The sequence below is a fragment of the Plecotus auritus genome (assembly GCF_963455305.1).
Source record: "Plecotus auritus genome assembly, chromosome: 6".
Lineage (NCBI taxonomy): Eukaryota > Metazoa > Chordata > Mammalia > Chiroptera > Vespertilionidae > Plecotus > Plecotus auritus.
Window position 1 is genome coordinate 59,424,275 of NC_137773.1, and position 18,905 is coordinate 59,443,179.

An 18,905-nucleotide genomic window follows, 5' to 3' on the forward strand; every position below is an offset into this window, starting at 1 on the left:
AACATTTTTTAATATATTTTTATTGATTTCAGAGAAGCAGGGAGAGGGAGAGAGAGAAACATTTTTTGAATAGGTAGTGTATTTTGATGGGGTTCTGAAGACAGTACCCCATACCCCAAAATATAGCATGTTGGATACTGAATATTTTAAAAAGAAGGAATTTAAGAAACAGGTACAGGAAAAACTCTGTCCTCTCAATCTTCTCCTGAAGTGGATCACAGATTTTAAAAATATCGCCTCCACCAATTTTTCCAAGTAAAATTTTGGAGAAAGCCAGAATATGAAAAGTAAACTTGAATCAATCATTCCTTCCTAGAATAATAAGTGGTCTAACAACATCCAATATTAATTGCATCAAAACTACAGCTTTTGCTTTTAACTTTACTTATCCATAATATGATGCACTATCTACACTTAATTACACGCAGCCATTAAAATTCATGTAAGGAAACAACAACAAAAAACCAGACTCACAGAAACAGAGATCAAACAAACTGTTGCCAGACGGGGATGGAAGTAACTGAAAAATGTGAAAGGGAATGCAGTAGATAACGTTGTGATAAGTTTGCACAGTGATACATCATTACTAGAATTAGTGTGATGATCACATTGTATGATATATAAATGTTGAATCGCTCCACTGCACACCTGAAACTAATACAATATTGTGTACCAACTACATTTAAATAAAAAATAATTTAAAAAGCACTAGCCCTAGCTGGTTGTTCTCAGTGGTTAGAGCGTCAGACAACAGACTGAAGGGTCCTGAGTTCGATTCTGGTCTAGGGCTCGTACCTCCGTTGCTGGCTCAATCCCTGGCCCAGTTGGGGTGCATGCAGGAGGCAACCAATCAATGTGTCTCTCTCACATCAATGTTTCTCTCTGTGTCTCTCCCCCTCCCTCCCACTCTCTCTAAAAAAAGCAATGGAAGAAAAATAACCTTGGGTGAGGATTAACAAAAATAAAAAATCAATTAATTAATTTTTAAAAAAACATTATATTACCCAATGCTAGTAAAGTTTTGAGGGAAAAAGGTACACACCTTTGGTAATAACATATTGGTACAGCAAGCTCTAAAATGTAGTGTGGCAGTACATACCAAAAGCAACAAGAATATCAAAATACCTTCTTGACTCTTGGAAACTAAGCTAAGAAGAAATTTTAAAAAATGAGAAAAGAAACAAATAACTATTTCACCTGTCCCTCTATCCTCCAGGTACTGAGTAAGGCACTGTACATTCATCATTCTCATTTCTATTGTCTGATAAATGAATTAAGCATCAGATAAGTTTGATAACGTGCCCAAGATCTTCCACAGGAAGTTAAATCCAGAATTGCCTGAGCCCAAAGTTCTTTCCACTACAACACGACAACTGCCTAAAAATAAGAGTCATGGGCACACAGTTTTCTAGTAGTGTTCTAGAATAGGCGTCTGCAAATTACAGCACCCACACTAACTCCAGCTACAGCCTGTTGTTCTAAATAAAGCTTCATTAAAACAAAAATAAATGTAAAAAATTCATGTAAGAAATATATCATTAAATGAAACTATTATAAAATATAAGTATGATAATTTTTGTAAGAAAAGAATTATATGTATGTATATATTTATGCATATAACAGAAGATGAAAAGTTTTACACCAAAATGGTAATACTAAGTCAAACACAAGTGAGTCAATAGTGGGTGATTCTTGGTTTCTGTATGAATACATCGGTACTAGGTTCCAAATTTCCTACAATGAGCACATATAATTTTTAAAAGTATAAAATAATAATAAATACTATTTGGTTAAAAAAAAATAAAGTCAAAGAACACTTTAGCAATTAAGGATAAAATGGTGACAATTCATGAAATGTGGAAATTTTTATAACTCTTAAATTTATTTTAAAAATATGAAGCTTTTAATTTCATTATATAGCTACCATAAACTCACTCATATAAACACATGTGTATTTATATATACCAGTTTATAGCTTGTGATTTTTTAACACGTTAAGCGCCCAGTCAGTCACTGGTGACTGACACTATACATTCCATCTGGAAGACGAAACAGGCTGGGCACTTAACGTGTTAAAAAATACTTTTAAGAAAACACGTAGAAAATTCTAACAAACTGATTTCCACCGGCTTTTTTATCCAACCTAAACTGTATTTTCTTCTGATATAAAATGACTGACATTTGTTTAAGCCATCATTGTTAACTGCAAGTAAAATCTTAAGATATTTCCAATATAATCCAAAATAATGAAATACTTTACCCAAACTAGTCATATGGGGGGAAACATAAGTCATATTGCATTTTTACCTCAAGTGTGAATTAACTTTTAGTTGATGATTATTTCAAGTCATAGGCCCATTCTAACCTTATGGCAATATAGGTATCTACAGTTTTTAGCTTTATTTGTTTAGAAAAATAATTTTTGAATAGTTCTTCAAATTTGGGATATATCAAATTATTTTAAATTTTAATTCAAGAGTAGAAGCATGTTAGCAGACGAAGTGAAAATAGTATTATTTAATTACTCAACATCAATGTTCCATTTACCATTTAAAGCATAAAAAAATAAAAGAAAAAGATAAATACTGAAAACCTAAAGGACTCACAAGAAAATAATGGAATTAAAAGATGACTCTTAACAGGTACATATTTGAAACCTTCAGACCAAAGTAACCAACACAGTGCAGTTATACCAGAAGAGCCTATTACCGCTTATAAAACCTAGTCCAGCTGTCGGAAGAGAGGGATACAGTGACAAACAGCTTCCCTGCTACAAAGGTGGCAGGAAATCTATCAAAGTGGACAATAAAATTGCAATTGAGTTTCTTTGGCTTTTTATAGCAGCTGAATGAATCCTGTGTAACTCTGCAAAACCTATCCAATTCTGCAGCATTAGTTTACACACTAGTACTTTATCAAGAACCATGTTATAACTTGGAGATACTGAGCTTTAAAATGGCTGCAAAAAGGAAAAATAAGCATTATTTCAGTATCATATGCATGAAAAGATTTTTAAAGCTTTGAATGAATACTTCCCAGAGGGAAAAATTTGATTCCAGTAATTTCAGCAGAATTTTAACATCATGCAGCAAATTGCTCACCTAATTACTAAATCCCTTCAGCTCCATCCTAAACATCATTAAATATTGATTTGAAAACCTTAAAGTATAACTTGTCCATTTTATTTTAAAAATAGATGTCAAGGTATTAAAATTCCAAAATAATTAACATAGTAATACTCAAGTAAATTACTGTGTATAAACCTTATGAAACAGAAAAGTGTTTGGTCAATAAAGGAAATTCAGCCCTAGCTGGTTTGGCTCGGTGAATAGAGCATCGGCCTGCTGACTGAAGGTCCCAGGTTCAATTCCAGTCAAGGGCACATACCTCGGTTGCAGGCTCCTCCCTGGCCTGGGCCCTCATCAGGGCGCATGCAAAAGGCAACCAATCGATGTGTTTCTCGCACATCAAAGTTTCTCTCTGTCTTCCCCCACTTTCTTCCACTCGCTTTAAAATCAATGGAAAAATATCCTCGAGTGAGAATTCAAAAAAATAAAGGAAATTCACACAAAGAAATAACACTAAAGGATATTTATTAAACATTAAAATGAAAAATGAAAAACATAAGAATCAACTCGTAACTTTAAATTATTCTTACCCCATGCATGGAATTAAGTAAAGCTTTAGCATTTATTTTTTAAAGTATATTTTAACAGCAAAAAGTGCACATATAAAATTACTCAATTAATTTAATCAGAACCTATTCCACTTTATAACTAATTCTAAAACTTGAGTCAAAGACAGGTTCTTGGCCCAAGGTAGGCAAAAGAGACCTCTCCATAAAGCAACTATATTTTCTTTGCAGTTTTTTGTTTTGTTAATTCTCACCCAAGGATATTATTTTCCATTGATTTTTAGAGAGAGTGGGAAGGAGGGGGGGAGAGACAGAGAGAGAGCGAAAGCGAGAGAGAGAGAGAGAGAAACTACCATGTGAGAGAGATACATCGATTGGTTGCTTGAGGGGATCAAGCCTGGAACCGAGGTACATGCTCTTAACACGAATCAAACTGCGGGCTGACGTTCTATCTTCTGAGCCAAACCAACTATGGCTGCAAAGTTTTTAAGATCTGTTTAAAGCCATATGTCACTGGAGTACAGAAAAATATAACCTGATTAATCAAAACTATATAGATAGCGCCCTAACCGGTTTGGCTCAGTGGATAGAGCGTCGGCCTGCGGACTCAAGGGTCCCGGGTTCGATTCTGATCAAGGGCATGTACCTGGGTTGCGGGCACATCCCCAGTAGGGGGCGTGCAGGAGGCAGCTGATCGATGTCTCTCTCTCATCGATGTTTCTAACTCTCTATCCCTCTCTCTTCCTCTCTGTAAAAAATCAATAAAATATATTTAAAAAAAACTATATAGATAGCACACAAAATATAAAGCCTGTTGTGTCTTAAAAATACTGATTTCAAATAATACATAAAAACACAGTTCATATTTCTTCCTTTAATAGTCTCTGCACCATAACATATGCTCCTAGAAAGATAAAAAAAGGTTTACTTTTTTTTTTAATGCAATATGGGATCTTTACGGGGGTCCATATTTAATTTACATAGTATTCCTCTACTTTCCATAGCTCTAGAGAGTATATCACATTATGTTAGTAGTTTAGTATATAAATGTGAGAAGCAGAGAATTTTATAACAGTTGGTAAAAATAATTCCCTGTACACAAGAGGGGTGTTCGTAATTTAGAGTGAATAACAAGGGCTTTTTGAAAAAGCAGATTTCAGGGAACATCCCATGAAATTCAGATGGAGATTCTAAGGTGGGGTTCATAATAAAATGCACACCCCAAGTTACTCTGATGAGGTGGTCCCCAAATCATCCAGTGTGTGACTGGACATAGGAACTTTAAAGATAGTTGCTGCAGCTGCTTCATGGATCACTGGTGAGGGAAGACTGAGACACTTAGGCAAGAATGGGTGGCATGGTGCCACATGACAGTTGAACCAAACAGCGTCAAACAACGATGATGTAGTTCTTCCTTCTCCATCCTGCAACAAATATGTAACGTAAAACTGCCAAGTACTCAGCACTATGCACAATTCTATGAAGTGTAACCTTTCATATCCCTGCTAATGAGAGCTTACAATTAACAGCCAAAATAAGAAATCACTTTTAACCAACAATATATGTGAGAGGCATTACAGAATCATACATGATTAAATGCTCGTCTGCCTTTGCTTTATTACCCATTACTTCTCTTCTTCATGTACATTACACTCATTCCTTCCTGTTATCTCCCATATTATAAAGTAACTTCTTCCAGGGTAAGATCTGTTCCTGTCTCACCTTTCATAGTAATTAGGAGGTACTCAAATAGAAGAAGATAGAACAAACCAAATGAAGAAGTTGAAAGGCAAAAAAATGAAAGATAAAGGTAGACAGGGGAAGAAAGAAGATGGGCAACTGAAGTAAGACCTGACACAGAGTGACTAAGGATAAATAAGAGTCCACCCACTGTGTGACCAACCGAGAGATGGTGGGAGGAAGACAGCAGAGATAAAACCAACACAGATTCACTAAGGACAAAACAAAAAGAGAAAAAGAGAAATACGTTGTGGGGAGGCAGATGGCAGGAGGTATAGAATGGATGCAGGGATGCCCTGGCCGGTTTGGCTCAGTGGATGGAGCGTCTGCCTGCGGACTCAAGGGTCCCGGGTTCGATTCCTGTCAGGGGCATGTACCTTGGTTGCGGGTACATCCCCTGAGGGGGGTGTGCAGGAGGCAGCTGATCGATGTTTCTCTCTCATCGATGTTTCTGACTCTCTCTCCCTCTCCCTTCCTCTCTGTAAAAAGTCAATAAAAGATATTTAAAAAAAAAAAAGAATGGATGCAGGGATGTTGAAGGGGAAAATAGAGCAAGAGAAATAGAGGAATAGGAAAGAGGGAAATAGTGGCTCAATGAAGGGAAAAAAAAACAAGCAAAGGAGAGATCTGGCTAGGCAGTGATAGACAGTGGCCACGGTTAATGCCAATAGCCAAGGAAAAGGGTGTGGAAGATTGACTGGTTACAAGTTAAGGAGAGATGGGAGGGGAGGAGAGGAGAGGAGAGGGTATAAGGAAGAGAGGGGAAGGAAGAGCAGCAAGAAGGGCACTGGGAGAGGGGAAAGGAATGGAAAGGGAGGGTGAGAGAGACACTAAAAGAGACAGCAAGAGAAAATTAAGTGCTGTGAATTCATAGAGAATGACAGGGACTGAGAGTAGCAAAAACTGTCACATAGAAGTGTAACTATAAAAGTCCTAAAAATATAAATGATTTGGGAAGGTACAAAGGAACACAAAGTATATGCCATGAATAATGAAAATAAAGATTTAACAAAGCATGATACACTTTAGAAAGAATAGAATCAACATATCCAGAGTATAGATTCTGGTCAAGTGAAACAGTGGAAGATGAGGTAGGAAATACATTTTTTTCAAGGGGAACAGTGAAACATCCTATCTAATAAAAGAGTAATATGCAAATTAACCATCACTCCGCTACACCCACAAGCCATGCCCACCAGCCAATAGGAGGGAATATGCAAATTGACCCAACCAAGATGGCTGCGGCCACGGAGCAAGCAGGAGGCTTGGGTTTCCCCAGTGATGGAGGAAGCCAAGCTATCCGCATATCCTGGCCAGACCAGGCCTCCACTTAAGGCTACAAAGTTTCAATTATAGAAGATAAATAAATCCCAACAAAAATGGCAGCACTGCCGAAACCGGTTTGGCTCAGTGGATAGAGCGTCGGCCTGCGGACTGAAGGGTCCCGGGTTCGATTCCGGTCAGGGGCATGTGCCTTGGTTGCGGGCACATCCTCAGTGGGAGGTGTGCAGGAGGCAGCTGATCGATGTTTCTCTCTCATCGATGTTTCTGGCTCTCTATCCCTCTCCCTTCCTCTCTGTGAAATATCAATAAAATATTAAAAAAAAAAAAAAATGGCAGCACCTACATAGCTGGAGAGAGCAGGAGGCTTGAGTTGCCCCCGGCGATGGAGGAAGCCAAGCTTCCACAGCCCCAGCCTGCCTTGCCCTCCACTCAAGGCTACAAAGTTTCAATTATAGAAGATAAATAAATCCCAACCAAAATGGCTGTGGCCATGGAGCAAGCAGGAGGCTTGGCTCCGCTCAAGGCTACAAAGTTTCAATTATAGAAGATAAATAAATCCCAGATAACAGGGTCTCCTCTTGGGTTGCCGGGGGGCATGGCTGGCCTGAAAACCACCACAGGCCCCTCGCCCAGGCCGCCCCACGCCCCAAGGGAACCCCCACCCTGATCTGGGACACCCTTCAGGGCAAACCAGCTGGCCCCCACCCGTGCACCAGGCCTCTATCCTATCCAATAAAAGAGTAATATGCAAATTGACCATCACTCCAACACACAAGATGGCTGCCCCCATGTGGTCAAAGATGGCTGTCCCCATGTGGACACAAGATGGCCACCACAAGATGGCCAGCAGGGAGGGCAGTAGGGAGGGACCAGGCCTGCAGGGGAGTGAAGTTGGAGGCGACCGGGCCTGCAGGGAAGGGCAGTTGGGGGGGACCCAGGCCTGCAGGGGAGGGCAGTTGGGGGGGACCGGGCCTAAAGGGGAGAGCAGTTGGGGGGGACCAGGCCCACAGGGGAGGGCAGTTAGGGGCAAACAGGCTGGCAGGGGAGCAGTTAGGCATCAATCAGGCTGGTAGGGGAGTGGTTAGGCAGAAGCGGTTAGGGGCAATCAGGAAGGCAGGCAGGCGAGCAGTTGGGAGCCAGCAGTCCTGGATTGTGAGAGGGATGTCCCAGATTGGAGAGGGTGTAGGCTGGGCTGAGAGACACACTCCCCCGTGCACGAATTTTGTGCACTGGGCCTCTAGTCTATATATATAAAAGCCTAATATGCAAAGTGTCCCCTCACGACTACGATCAGGAGACCGGGAGTTCGATTGCTCACTATGACGTGCACTGTCCACCAGGGGTCGGAATGAAACAAAGGAAGCCCCTGGCCAGCAGCTGGGGAAGGGAGGCCCCAGCCAGTAGCCAGCAGCTGGGGAATGGAGACCCCAGCCAGCTGCTGGCAACTGAGGAAGTAAGGCCCCGGCCAGCAGCTGCAAGGCCTCAATCGGCCCCGATCGCCAGCCAGGCCTAGGGACCCTACCCATGCACAATTTTCGTGCACTGGGCCTATAGTTAGAAATAAAATTTTGCAAAAAAACTTTAATTGCCTTTCTAAGGAGATTAGAACAAAGTATTTATGGAAGTAACATTATATGCTATTCTTAGATTAATAAATCTAGAGAAAAATAATACCGAATAACCATTAGAAATATCCAGAATAGAAGTGATCTGGTCATGTATGAAGAATTAGGAATCATTAAGAAAAACTTCGAAGTAGATAAAAGACAAAACCTTGGAAAAATAAGAAGTCTAACATATTAAGAGTTAGAGAGTGGAACACTACTTAGGACCCAGCAATTCTACTCCTACTTATATATCCCAGAGCAATGCTTTTTTCAAATTGAGAATAATTCAGTTGGCAGATCATGGAATCTCTTACTGGGGTATCAGCAGCAATTTTAAATGAAAAAGAATAGAAAAGTAAGAGTGCATTACTGCACACCAAGATTTAATAAGGATAAATATTGTCTTATGAAACCTGTTTGACGTATATGGAGGGAGAATGGTGTGTATGTATAGGCATACCTGTCCACAATAAATGTCTTACTGTGAGCCACAGCAATAAAAAGTTTAAAAATGACAACTCTATTAAAACCATAGCCTTTGAGCACCTGAGTTATTAACAGCATTGAAAATGAATGGAACCAAAGCTATATTAACAATAAAAATTTTAAAAAAACTTAAAAATAAAATCGCAGAGAAGTCCATGCAGTATATCATTTTCATGAAATATAATAGGAAACATTAGATATTATTTAAAAATAAATTTTTAGCTTTTTAAAGACATGATACACACATAATTCAAAGTCGTAATTAGGTTTGGAGTGAGAAGGGGTGCAGGGGTTGGATAACAGAACCACACAGCATGTCCTTATGTTGGGTAGTCACAATTCTTCCTTTATAACAATTCTTCCTTTGTAACACTTCATAGCAGCGATTTTCAACTGGTGTGCCACAAGAATTTTTAAAACATGCAATACCTGACTATTTAGTCAGGGGCACTGACCTCTTTTGCCTGAGAATGTCAAATAAAAAAATGACTACAAGCAACACAGTAAATCAAAAGTATACCTATTTTTTCATCAGATAAACAAAAAATATATTCTTTGGTGTGCTGCCATGAAATGAAAAAGGTTGAAAATTGCTGCTTCATGGCATATAGGCTACACAAGTGTGACTGAGTATTTAAAAAGTGTATTTCTATCAAACATGAACTGATTAGGGCATGAACTAATGTGCTGGCAGTAAGAAGGAGAACAAAAGGATGAATAAAAGAAATGATAGAGCTATAACAAAACAGTCATTGAGCATTTAACTCTATTTTTGTGATTTCACTCATTAGCTCTTAACCTCAACTACACATACAGATATACATGTAGATACATATTTACCATTAGACAGATTGTTAAGAAAAGTTGAAAAACTTGCCTGAATTTACACAACTGAAAATTACTGTAAATCAGAATTTAAACCCAGAAGTATCCTGTCTCCAAAGCCCACGTTATCCTCATTACTTACACAAATGAATTGGAAACTGGGTATAAATGTTTAGTCATAACTGCTCAAAAGTTCAAAAGCAACTGAGAAATCTCCTAGTCCAGTGGTCGGCAAACTGCGGCTCGCAAGCCACATGCGGCTCTTTGGCCCCTGGAGTGTGGCTCTTCCACAAAATACCACGGCCTGGGCGGGTCTATTTTGAAGAAGTGGCCTTAGAAGTTTAAGTTTAAAAAATTTGGCTCTCCCTGCTGACCTGGTCTCCCCCAACTGCCCTCCTCTGCCGGCCCGGTCACCCCTAACTGCCCTCCCTGCTTGCCTGATTGCCCACAACTGCCCTCCCCTGCAGGCCTGGTCCCCCCAAGTGCCCTCCCGTGCACGCCTGGGTCCCCCCCCCAACTGTCCTCCAGTGCACGCCTGGTCCCCCGCCCAACTGCCCTCCACTGCAGGCCTGGTTCCCCCGCAACTGCCCTCCACTGCAGGCCCGGTCCCTCCCAACTGCTCTCCCCTGCAGGCCTGCCCCCCCCCCCCAAATGCCCTCCCCTGCTGACCTGGTATCCCCCAACTGCCCTCCTCTGCCGGCCCGGTCACCCCTAACTGCCCTCCTTGCTTGCCTGATTGCCCACAACTGCCCTCCCCTGCAGGCCTGGTTCCCTGCAACTGCCCTCCCTTGCTGGCCTGGTGTCCCCCAACTGCCCTCATCTGCTGGCCTGGTCACCCCCAACTGCCCTCCTCTGCTGGCCTGGTCACCCCTAACTGCCCTCCCCTGCAGGCCATTTTGTGGCAGCCATTTTATGTATTGGAGTGACAGTCAATTTACATATTACTCTTTTATTAGAAAGGATGTTCAACATCTACTTCATAAAAGTCAGCAATTCCACATCTAGGAATATATAAACTTCCAAATATATACAAAATATGTAAAAAATGCTCATCAACTGTTAAATGGGTAAACTCGTACCATGGAATACAATACAAGTGAGCAAATTGACACTACTACACAAGTCAATATGAATGAATCTCAAACAAAAAGTAAACACAGTAAGTTGAAGAAAAACGCATTTATATGATATGACTATGTTAAACATAAACATGAAAAAATTGAATTCTTTATTGTTTAGAGTTATATATATGTTGTTGAAAACAGGACAGAAATAATAAAAAAACCAAATTCATGTTAGTGGGGGAGATGGGAATCTAACAATGGTATACAAAGCAAATGGGATGGGAAACCCAATTTCATAAATAGTGATAGGTACATTATTCCCTATACCTTTTTGCATCCAGAATATTTCATTAAAAATGTTAAACAAATGCTATATATAACTAACTAACTTACAGTGGCTTAAGGTAAACAAATAAAATAAAATTCTTCCAAACCAATTTTTTAACTGGCTGAAACATGACCATAACGCAAACATTAGCCCGAGCTTTTCTGTTTACTCAACCACTTTACACAGAGCAATAACCTCACATCTTTGAATATACTACGCCACCTTGTGTTCAAAAGCTTCAAACCACTATAAAATTCAAAGTACCACATCAGAATACATTTACTGGAAAATATGCTGTTTCATGAGGTTTCACTTTATTAAGTTAAGCACACATAAAAATGACATTTGGGGAAAAAACTTTTGTTTCTGAAGAAATTGCGAATACTTTATTTTTAGTTATTCCTTGTTTTTATTGTTCATTTCACTTTCAGGGGGTAATGTACCTTTTTTCCCTTGATTTTAAATGAGTAAAACTCAAAATTACAGACATTTAAAATGCTAAAATAGTCTTTCATAAAGAAACTTACCTTTGAATGCGTAATTGATAAGGTGTCTACCCACACACGCCAGCCACCCCACTCATATTTGACTGCATGGTAAAGCAGGATTCTGAATATGGCATATACCATTTCTGTTATCTTTTGCTCATCAGAATTCTTAGGATTAAAGTAGCAGAGAGAAAGCATCCACTCTTGCCACACAGAACACTGTAGCAAGCTCCTGAAAATTATAAGAGGATACTGAATTACTTAAAATTAATCATCTGAAAGAATTCTAAAAAGAAAAAGTTCAGAATAACATAAATAAAACACCCACCTTTATCTACATATTCAAAACAATTAAAGAATGTGGTACTAAAAGCTCAATTTAACTATATGGTGTATTACTTATATGTCCTTAATGACAAAAGCATATGGAAAATTCATTTCACAGTGTTTTTCAAAGCAATTTTTCTTAGAACAAATGGGCTTATTCAAAGCTGGACTTGAAGACTGCAAATAAATACTTTCTCGTATGCTTACCTTCTATTTTCTCTACTGTTATTAAAAAGTTTAATCATGTCAGAAAGAAAAGCTCTGCGAACTTCCATGCTCTCTGAGCACTGAGGAGAATTTCGAAGGAGCGTTGCAATTATTTTTAGTATCTCTGTAAGACAATTCATAAATCAGTAAAAAACCAGAACACTATAAAAGAATAAACAAGAATGTTTTTAAATATCACAACTCTGATGTGTAAAAGTTGAATTTTAAAAGGTTATAATGAATCAAGTTAAATTATGAACAAATTAAATAATGGTAAAACTACTAACAACTCTCCCTAATCTCTGCCAATTAATAAAGTTGATCTTAAAAAATAAAACAACCCTATAATCTAAAATCTCAGAAAAAGAGAAAAAATTCTCAACTTCTTCAACAAAATTTATGGTATACACATACCCTTTTCTTTATCATCATGAATTTTAAAAGATATCAAGATTTTTCTTCCATAGTTTTAAAAGTAAAATCAGTACCAAAAAAATCCCCCCCAAAAATTAAAACCTACTCAATACCCTGAACAAATACAAATAAAACTACTATATAATAGTCTTAAATAAAATGGTCTAAGTTTTTTTTTAAGGTAACTATTTTTAATTCTTATTGAATTTATTGGGGTGACATTGATGTCTAAATTTCTTACACTTAAACTTTAAAAAAAGAAATTCTTTAAAATGTATGCTTAAATCCATAACTTTAAAAAAAGAAACAAAACATCTATAACTCTGAATTTTAAGTTAAATACATCAAAGTTTTACCCAATTAAAAATTTAGAAATTCTAAGCCAGCCTTTGCTCAGGTTTTTGGTAGTTCTGAAGCACTAAGTTCAAGCTATCAAACATAAAAATACTTTATCATCCAATTAACCATATTTGGGGAGTAACTTCTTAATTCTTCTAATGAAAATCCAAAATTTCTCAATGATTACAATGACAAAATAATGATGGTGATGATCATGATGATGATAGCCCCTAAGTTTTAGAATATACTATTGGAAGGAAATGGTTTAAGAAAATACAAGTATTAACACATTTAATACTTATACAATGATAGCTATATACTGTTATTATCCCCATTTTCCCCATTTTAGAGATAAGAAAACTAAGGCACACAGAAATTAAAGTAATTTACCCAAAGTCACAAACCTATCATGACATGTAGACAAGACTGAAAGGCAAGCAGCCTATGTTTTTAAACACCAAGTATATTTTTTCTAAGACAGTATATTATGTAGATAATAATACTCTAAAATTCTTATTTAAGTAAGTCATCTTTCCCATAAACACTTAAAATATATTTTTATTTTCATTATATTTTATTTTCAAGATTTTCTCCCTGAAGGCTAAGAAAAATTAAACTTCAGAGACATGTGTTTTTAAAACTAGTAGTAAAATAGAATACCACAAACACAATTTAACACACAAAAAGTAATTATATTTCAAAACTACACAAACCAGTTATTTTAATGTCAATAATCTTAAAAACCAAGATGAAAATGTACAAGTACTTAAAAATTCTAAATATCAAAAGAAAAAAACTGTTAAATAGACTAAGTTCATAAACAATAAAGTAGGCAGTTTTCTATTTCAAACTTGGTATTCTTAAATTGACAGTAATTTAAGATGAAAGCTACCTCCATGGTTCATGTAATTTAGCTAGACATTACTAAATTATGCAATCAAAACTTTACTGAAAATCTGAACATACATTAAATCAAGATCTTATGCATATAATTCTTCAAAATCTCTATATAAACATTTCCACATAACCTAAGGTCAATTTGAAGGTAAATTCAACATCAAACACAAATAAAATTAATATTATATCACTGCCTGTAATGAAATATTCTTTAATGTGTTTTCAACAATATTAACTTTAGGTTTTTCATAGTTTAAAAGTATAAAAAAAAGAGAACTGGGAGAAATGGATGAAGGTGTTCACTCAGAGGGTACAAACGTCCAGTTATAAGGTGCCCATGCTCTGAAGATGTTATATAAAGCACAATGACCAGTTAACAACACTGTACAGAATATATGAAAGTTGCAAAGAGAGATCTTAAATGATTGCACCACACATACACACACAAAATTATAACTATGAAGTGATGGATGTGTTAACTAACCTCATTGTGGTAAACATTTCACATTATATACATATACCAACCATCATTAGGATGAACATCTTAAACTTACACAATCAAAAACAAATTTTTAAAAAGTGTATTAAATACATACGAGGATTTTGTATCTTTACTGAGGAATCAGGATCTGGATGCTGTTTACGTATCACTTGTGTACAAATCTGTTCCATAAGAATCTACAGAAGTAAAACAACAGATTGTATTATCATAATCGCTGTATTACCATCGCCATTAATGAACTTTAAGTACATCACTTCACAATGTTAATTAAACAGTCCAATGTTGTCAAGGTAAATACCTTCTGCATTATATTAAATGATTTCAACATTGTAACTCTATTTTTACTTAATCATAAAATGAGACACCAAATACTCAATACAATGGAAGAAATACTTTAAAAAAGATCACATGCATATTTATTAAGATGAAGCCACATCTCATTTATATAACTAATTTCAAATTTGTACATCAAACCTAAATGATCTTATTTCATTTATACAGTATCAAGTCATTATACAAGCATTTTTATTGTAAGAAATTAGTAAAATTAAATTCGAACTACGTTCCTACCTCAAATAGAACATTATACGTGGTCATTGTGATTAAATTTGTGTGAAGCATGAGTCTTTCAGCTAGCAATGAAAATAATCCATGTCCAAGCATGACTTCAGCTTTTCTTCTGTGATGACACAGAAAGAAATAATCAAATGTACAGTCTTATTATCCATTATTTGGTATGTATGTTGAAGGAGACACAAAAATGTGTCACATTATCAACAATTCCAACTCAATAATTCTCCCAATTTTCTTCACCCTTGAACTTGTAAGGCCATCAAATCTTTAAGGAGAGAAATACAAACTACATTATAAGCACAACTAAAGTTTTTAAAATTGCAAGACTAACTATGGCACAACATAGCCAAAATCTCCACCAGAATCTTCAGGGCAATTATTTATTAACTAGTTGCTATTCTCTGTCAGTACTGAACTAAACTCTACTATGGATGATAATCTAAAACCCAGTAAGTAGGTTAAGTAGAAAAACAATGTGGAGAAAAAGGCAAAAGAAATATAAGAAATTAAGAAAATTAATAGCATGAAAATAAATATACCAAAACTAAACTTCCAAGAAATTCTTCAAACTGAAGAATTATAAATTTTACTTTTATACCTGAGTTTGTCCAATTTTTTCTGCAAATGGCTGAATAGCAAATATTTTAGACTTTGTGAACCATACTAGTATAATCTCTATAGCAACAACTCAACACTGCTGTTGTAACATGAAAACTGCTATATATAATAAGCAAATAAATTATTTTGACTGTGTTACAATAAAACTTTATTTACAGGCAGCCAGGGATTCAACATAAAAAGCACAGTTTAACAACACTTTTCTACCACCAAAATTGTTAATTTTCATAATAAACCAATCCTGGTACAAGGAACTATAGGTAAGATAAAAATGTCCACATTCAACTAAAAATAAGGAAGTGTTAGTTTTTAATTCTACATATAGCAGAACACATTATGTGACAAACACCAGGTTAATATAGCAGTTTTGTAGTACAGGTAAAGCAAATGATCAAGTCAACCGAAATGAATCTCCAATGTATCTAGAATTCAATTTATACATGTGTTCCCATAATGAACAAAAATAAATGAAAAATTCAAATAAGTGTCATAGAAAACAGACAATATACTGCTACTCCTCCTTTATTTTTAATGTGTAGAAACAAGATTAAATTTAAATAGTAGTCAATAAAATTAAACACGAGAGACTACTTTTTGTAAAATAAATAAGTAATATTCTACAGTTCATTTTAGATTTCATACATACTCACTTTGGGGCCAGATGTTTTAAAAAATAGCCTATTGCCTTGAGAGCTTGCACTCTGATTCCTTCACTTGTTGATGCCAAAAGTTTATAGATTACGCTGAATGAATTAAAATTAAGAAAAAAATTACTCTGAGGATAATATTCAAAAGATTTAAAATATATATGTATATATGTGTAAATTTTTTCATACTCAGTATTATAAATCTAATTTCAAGATACAGGTGAATTTAATATACATTTGTAACATTTTAAAACACTTAACATTTTAATAGAGGCCTGGTGCACAGATTCGTGCATGGGTGGGGTCCCTCAGCCTGGCCTGCACCCTCTCTCAATCCAGGATCATTCAAGGGATGTAGCCGTGCCAAAGCCACAGGCGGCCGGGGAGGAGCCCCAGCTGGGGCGGGCACAGCTCTGCTGCCACCGCCGCCACTGCTGCCACCACTGCCACCACTCGGTAGAGCTGCCACGGAGGTAGAAGAGGCTCCCGCTGCCGCAGCTGTGCTCGCTAGCCATGAGCCCAGCTTCTGACTGAGCGGTGCTCCCACTGTGGGAGCACAACTGACCACCAGGGGGCAGCTCCTGCGTTGAGCATCTGCACCCTGGTGGTCAGTGCACGTCATAGTGACCAGTCAACCAATCATTCCAGTCATTCAGTCGTAATGGTAGCTTAGGCTTTTATATATGTAGATTGTCTTTAAAAAAAATGACTTTAGCCCTAACCAGTTTGGCTCAGAGGTTAGAGTGTCCACCTGTGGACTAAAGGGTCGAGGGTTCAATTCCCAGTCAAGCGCATGTACCTCAGTAGCAGGTTCCCCAGTTCTGGAAAGGGTGTGTGCAAAAGGTAACCAATTGATGTGTCTCTCTCACATCCGTGTTCCTGTTTCTCTTTCTTTCTCTGCCTCTCTCTATCTCTCCCTCTCCTTCTCTCTCTCTCTCTCTCTCTCTCTCTCTCTCTCTCTCTCTCTCTCCCTCTTTCCCCCTCTTCCCTCCCTTCTACTCTCTAGAAATCATTGGAAAAAATATCCTTGGGTGAGGATTTTAAAAAAAAACACTTCAAATATAAAGACACACATACATTAAAAGTAAGTGAATGGAGGAAAAATATATCATGCTAACACTAATCAAAAGAAAGCAAAGTAACTATATTGATTTCAGACAGAGCAGACTTCATAGTAAGGAAAGTTATCAGGGATAAAGAAAGGAATTACATAATGATAAACATGGCAATCCTCTAAAGAAGAAATAATAGCCCTTAACATGTGTGTGCCTAACAATAAAGTGTAAAAGTATGTGAGGAGAAATAGATGAATTCACTATCATAGTTAGAGACTTCAATATCCCTTTCTCAGAAATGGACAGCAGGCAGAAAATCAGTAAGGACAGAGATGAATTCAACAATACCATCACTCAATTGGATATAACTGCTATGCAAGTATATACTAAAAAAGAAAAATGAACAAAAATCAGTAATCTACCCTTGGAAACTAGAAAAAGTGATTAAAATTGAATCCAAAGTAAGTAGAAGTAAATAATTAGTAATAGAATACAAATCGACAAAATTGAAAATAGTATAAAACAATAGAGATAATCAACAAAACCAAAAGCTGGTTCTTTAAAGAAAATCCATAAGCTTTTAGCTGGCCTAAGAAAAAACAAAGAGGACCCAATTTACTAATACCAGAAATGAAAGAGGAGATAACACTACAGATCCCATGGGCATATAAAGAATAATAAAAATATTATGAACAACTCTATGCCCACAAATTCTATAACCTAGATCAGTGGTCGGCAAACTGTGGCTCGTGAGCCACATGAGGCTCTTTGGCCCCTTGAATGTGGCTCTTCCACAAAATACCACAGCCTGGGCGAGTCTATTTTGAAGAAGTGGCGTTAGAAGAAGTTTAAAAAATTTGGCTCTCAAAAGAAATTTCAATCGTTGTACTGTTGATATTTGGCTCTATTGACTAATGAGTTTGCCGACCACTGACCTAGATGAAAGAGATCAATTTCCTGAAAGACACAATCTGCCAAAACTCACAGAAGGAAAAAATAGATGATCTGAATAGGCTTATATCTACTAAAGACATTAAAAAAAAACACACAATAATAGTCCAAAATGGAAAGAACGGAGCCAGATGGATTCACTGGTGAATTCTACTGAACATTTAAGGAAGAAATTAAACCAATTCTCTACAATAACCTTCACAGAATACTTCCTAACCCTGTCTCTGAGGCACCAATACAAGAAAAAGACATTACAGGAAAATGATATCCCAGTATCCCTCAACCAAGATATTTTTTCAAGTCTCAAAAAAAGATTCAAATCCAAAAAAAGTATTAAAAGAATTTCTATCATAACCAAGTGAGATTTTGCCCAGATATGCAAAGCTAGTTCAACATTTGAAAATTAATTAATGTAATCCATCACATGAACAGATAAGAAACATTACTGATCGTAGAATATAAAGTTAATATATGACAGTCTATATATGAACAATGAACAAGTGTAATCTATCTATATGTATATAAAAGTCTAAGTAACTGGAGGAATGCCTGGTAGCTATGACATGCACTGACCACCAGGGGGCAGACACTCAACACAGAAGCTGCCCCCTGGTGGGCAGTGCACTCCTACAGCAGGAGCGCCGCTTAACTAACAGACAGGCATCAGATGCCAGGCTCATGGCTGGCGAGCGCAGCTACGATGGAGAGCCTCTCCAGCTGACCCTCCCCCTGCGCGCCCAAGCTGCAGCTGCGGCAGGCGCAGCGGGGCCAGGATGAGTGGGAGTGGCGCCCAGCCCTGGGCTCGGGCTCCTCCCCGGCCACCTGCCGCTTCGTGTAATGTGGGATTGACATGGACAGCGGGCTGGAGCGTGACGAGCTGGCGGGTAAGGCCAGGCTGTGGCAGTGCAGAAGTCCACTT

At 37.3% G+C, this 18,905-nt stretch overlaps 1 protein-coding gene across 3 annotated transcripts in view; it reads right to left on the reverse strand.

Moving 5' to 3' along the window:
• Positions 1–18,905, reverse strand: part of LRBA (LPS responsive beige-like anchor protein) — a 526,493-nt gene that overhangs the window by 472,742 nt on the left and 34,846 nt on the right. For all 3 annotated transcript variants that reach the window (XM_080671788.1, XM_080671787.1, XM_080671786.1), the window contains exons 14-18: positions 15,984–16,076; positions 14,713–14,821; positions 14,237–14,318; positions 11,991–12,114; positions 11,496–11,688 (exon numbers count right to left, since the gene is read on the reverse strand). In XM_080671788.1, the coding sequence (XP_080527914.1) occupies positions 11,496–11,688; positions 11,991–12,114; positions 14,237–14,318; positions 14,713–14,821; positions 15,984–16,076 (601 nt within the window). The remainder of the gene's footprint in view (positions 1–11,495; positions 11,689–11,990; positions 12,115–14,236; positions 14,319–14,712; positions 14,822–15,983; positions 16,077–18,905) is intronic.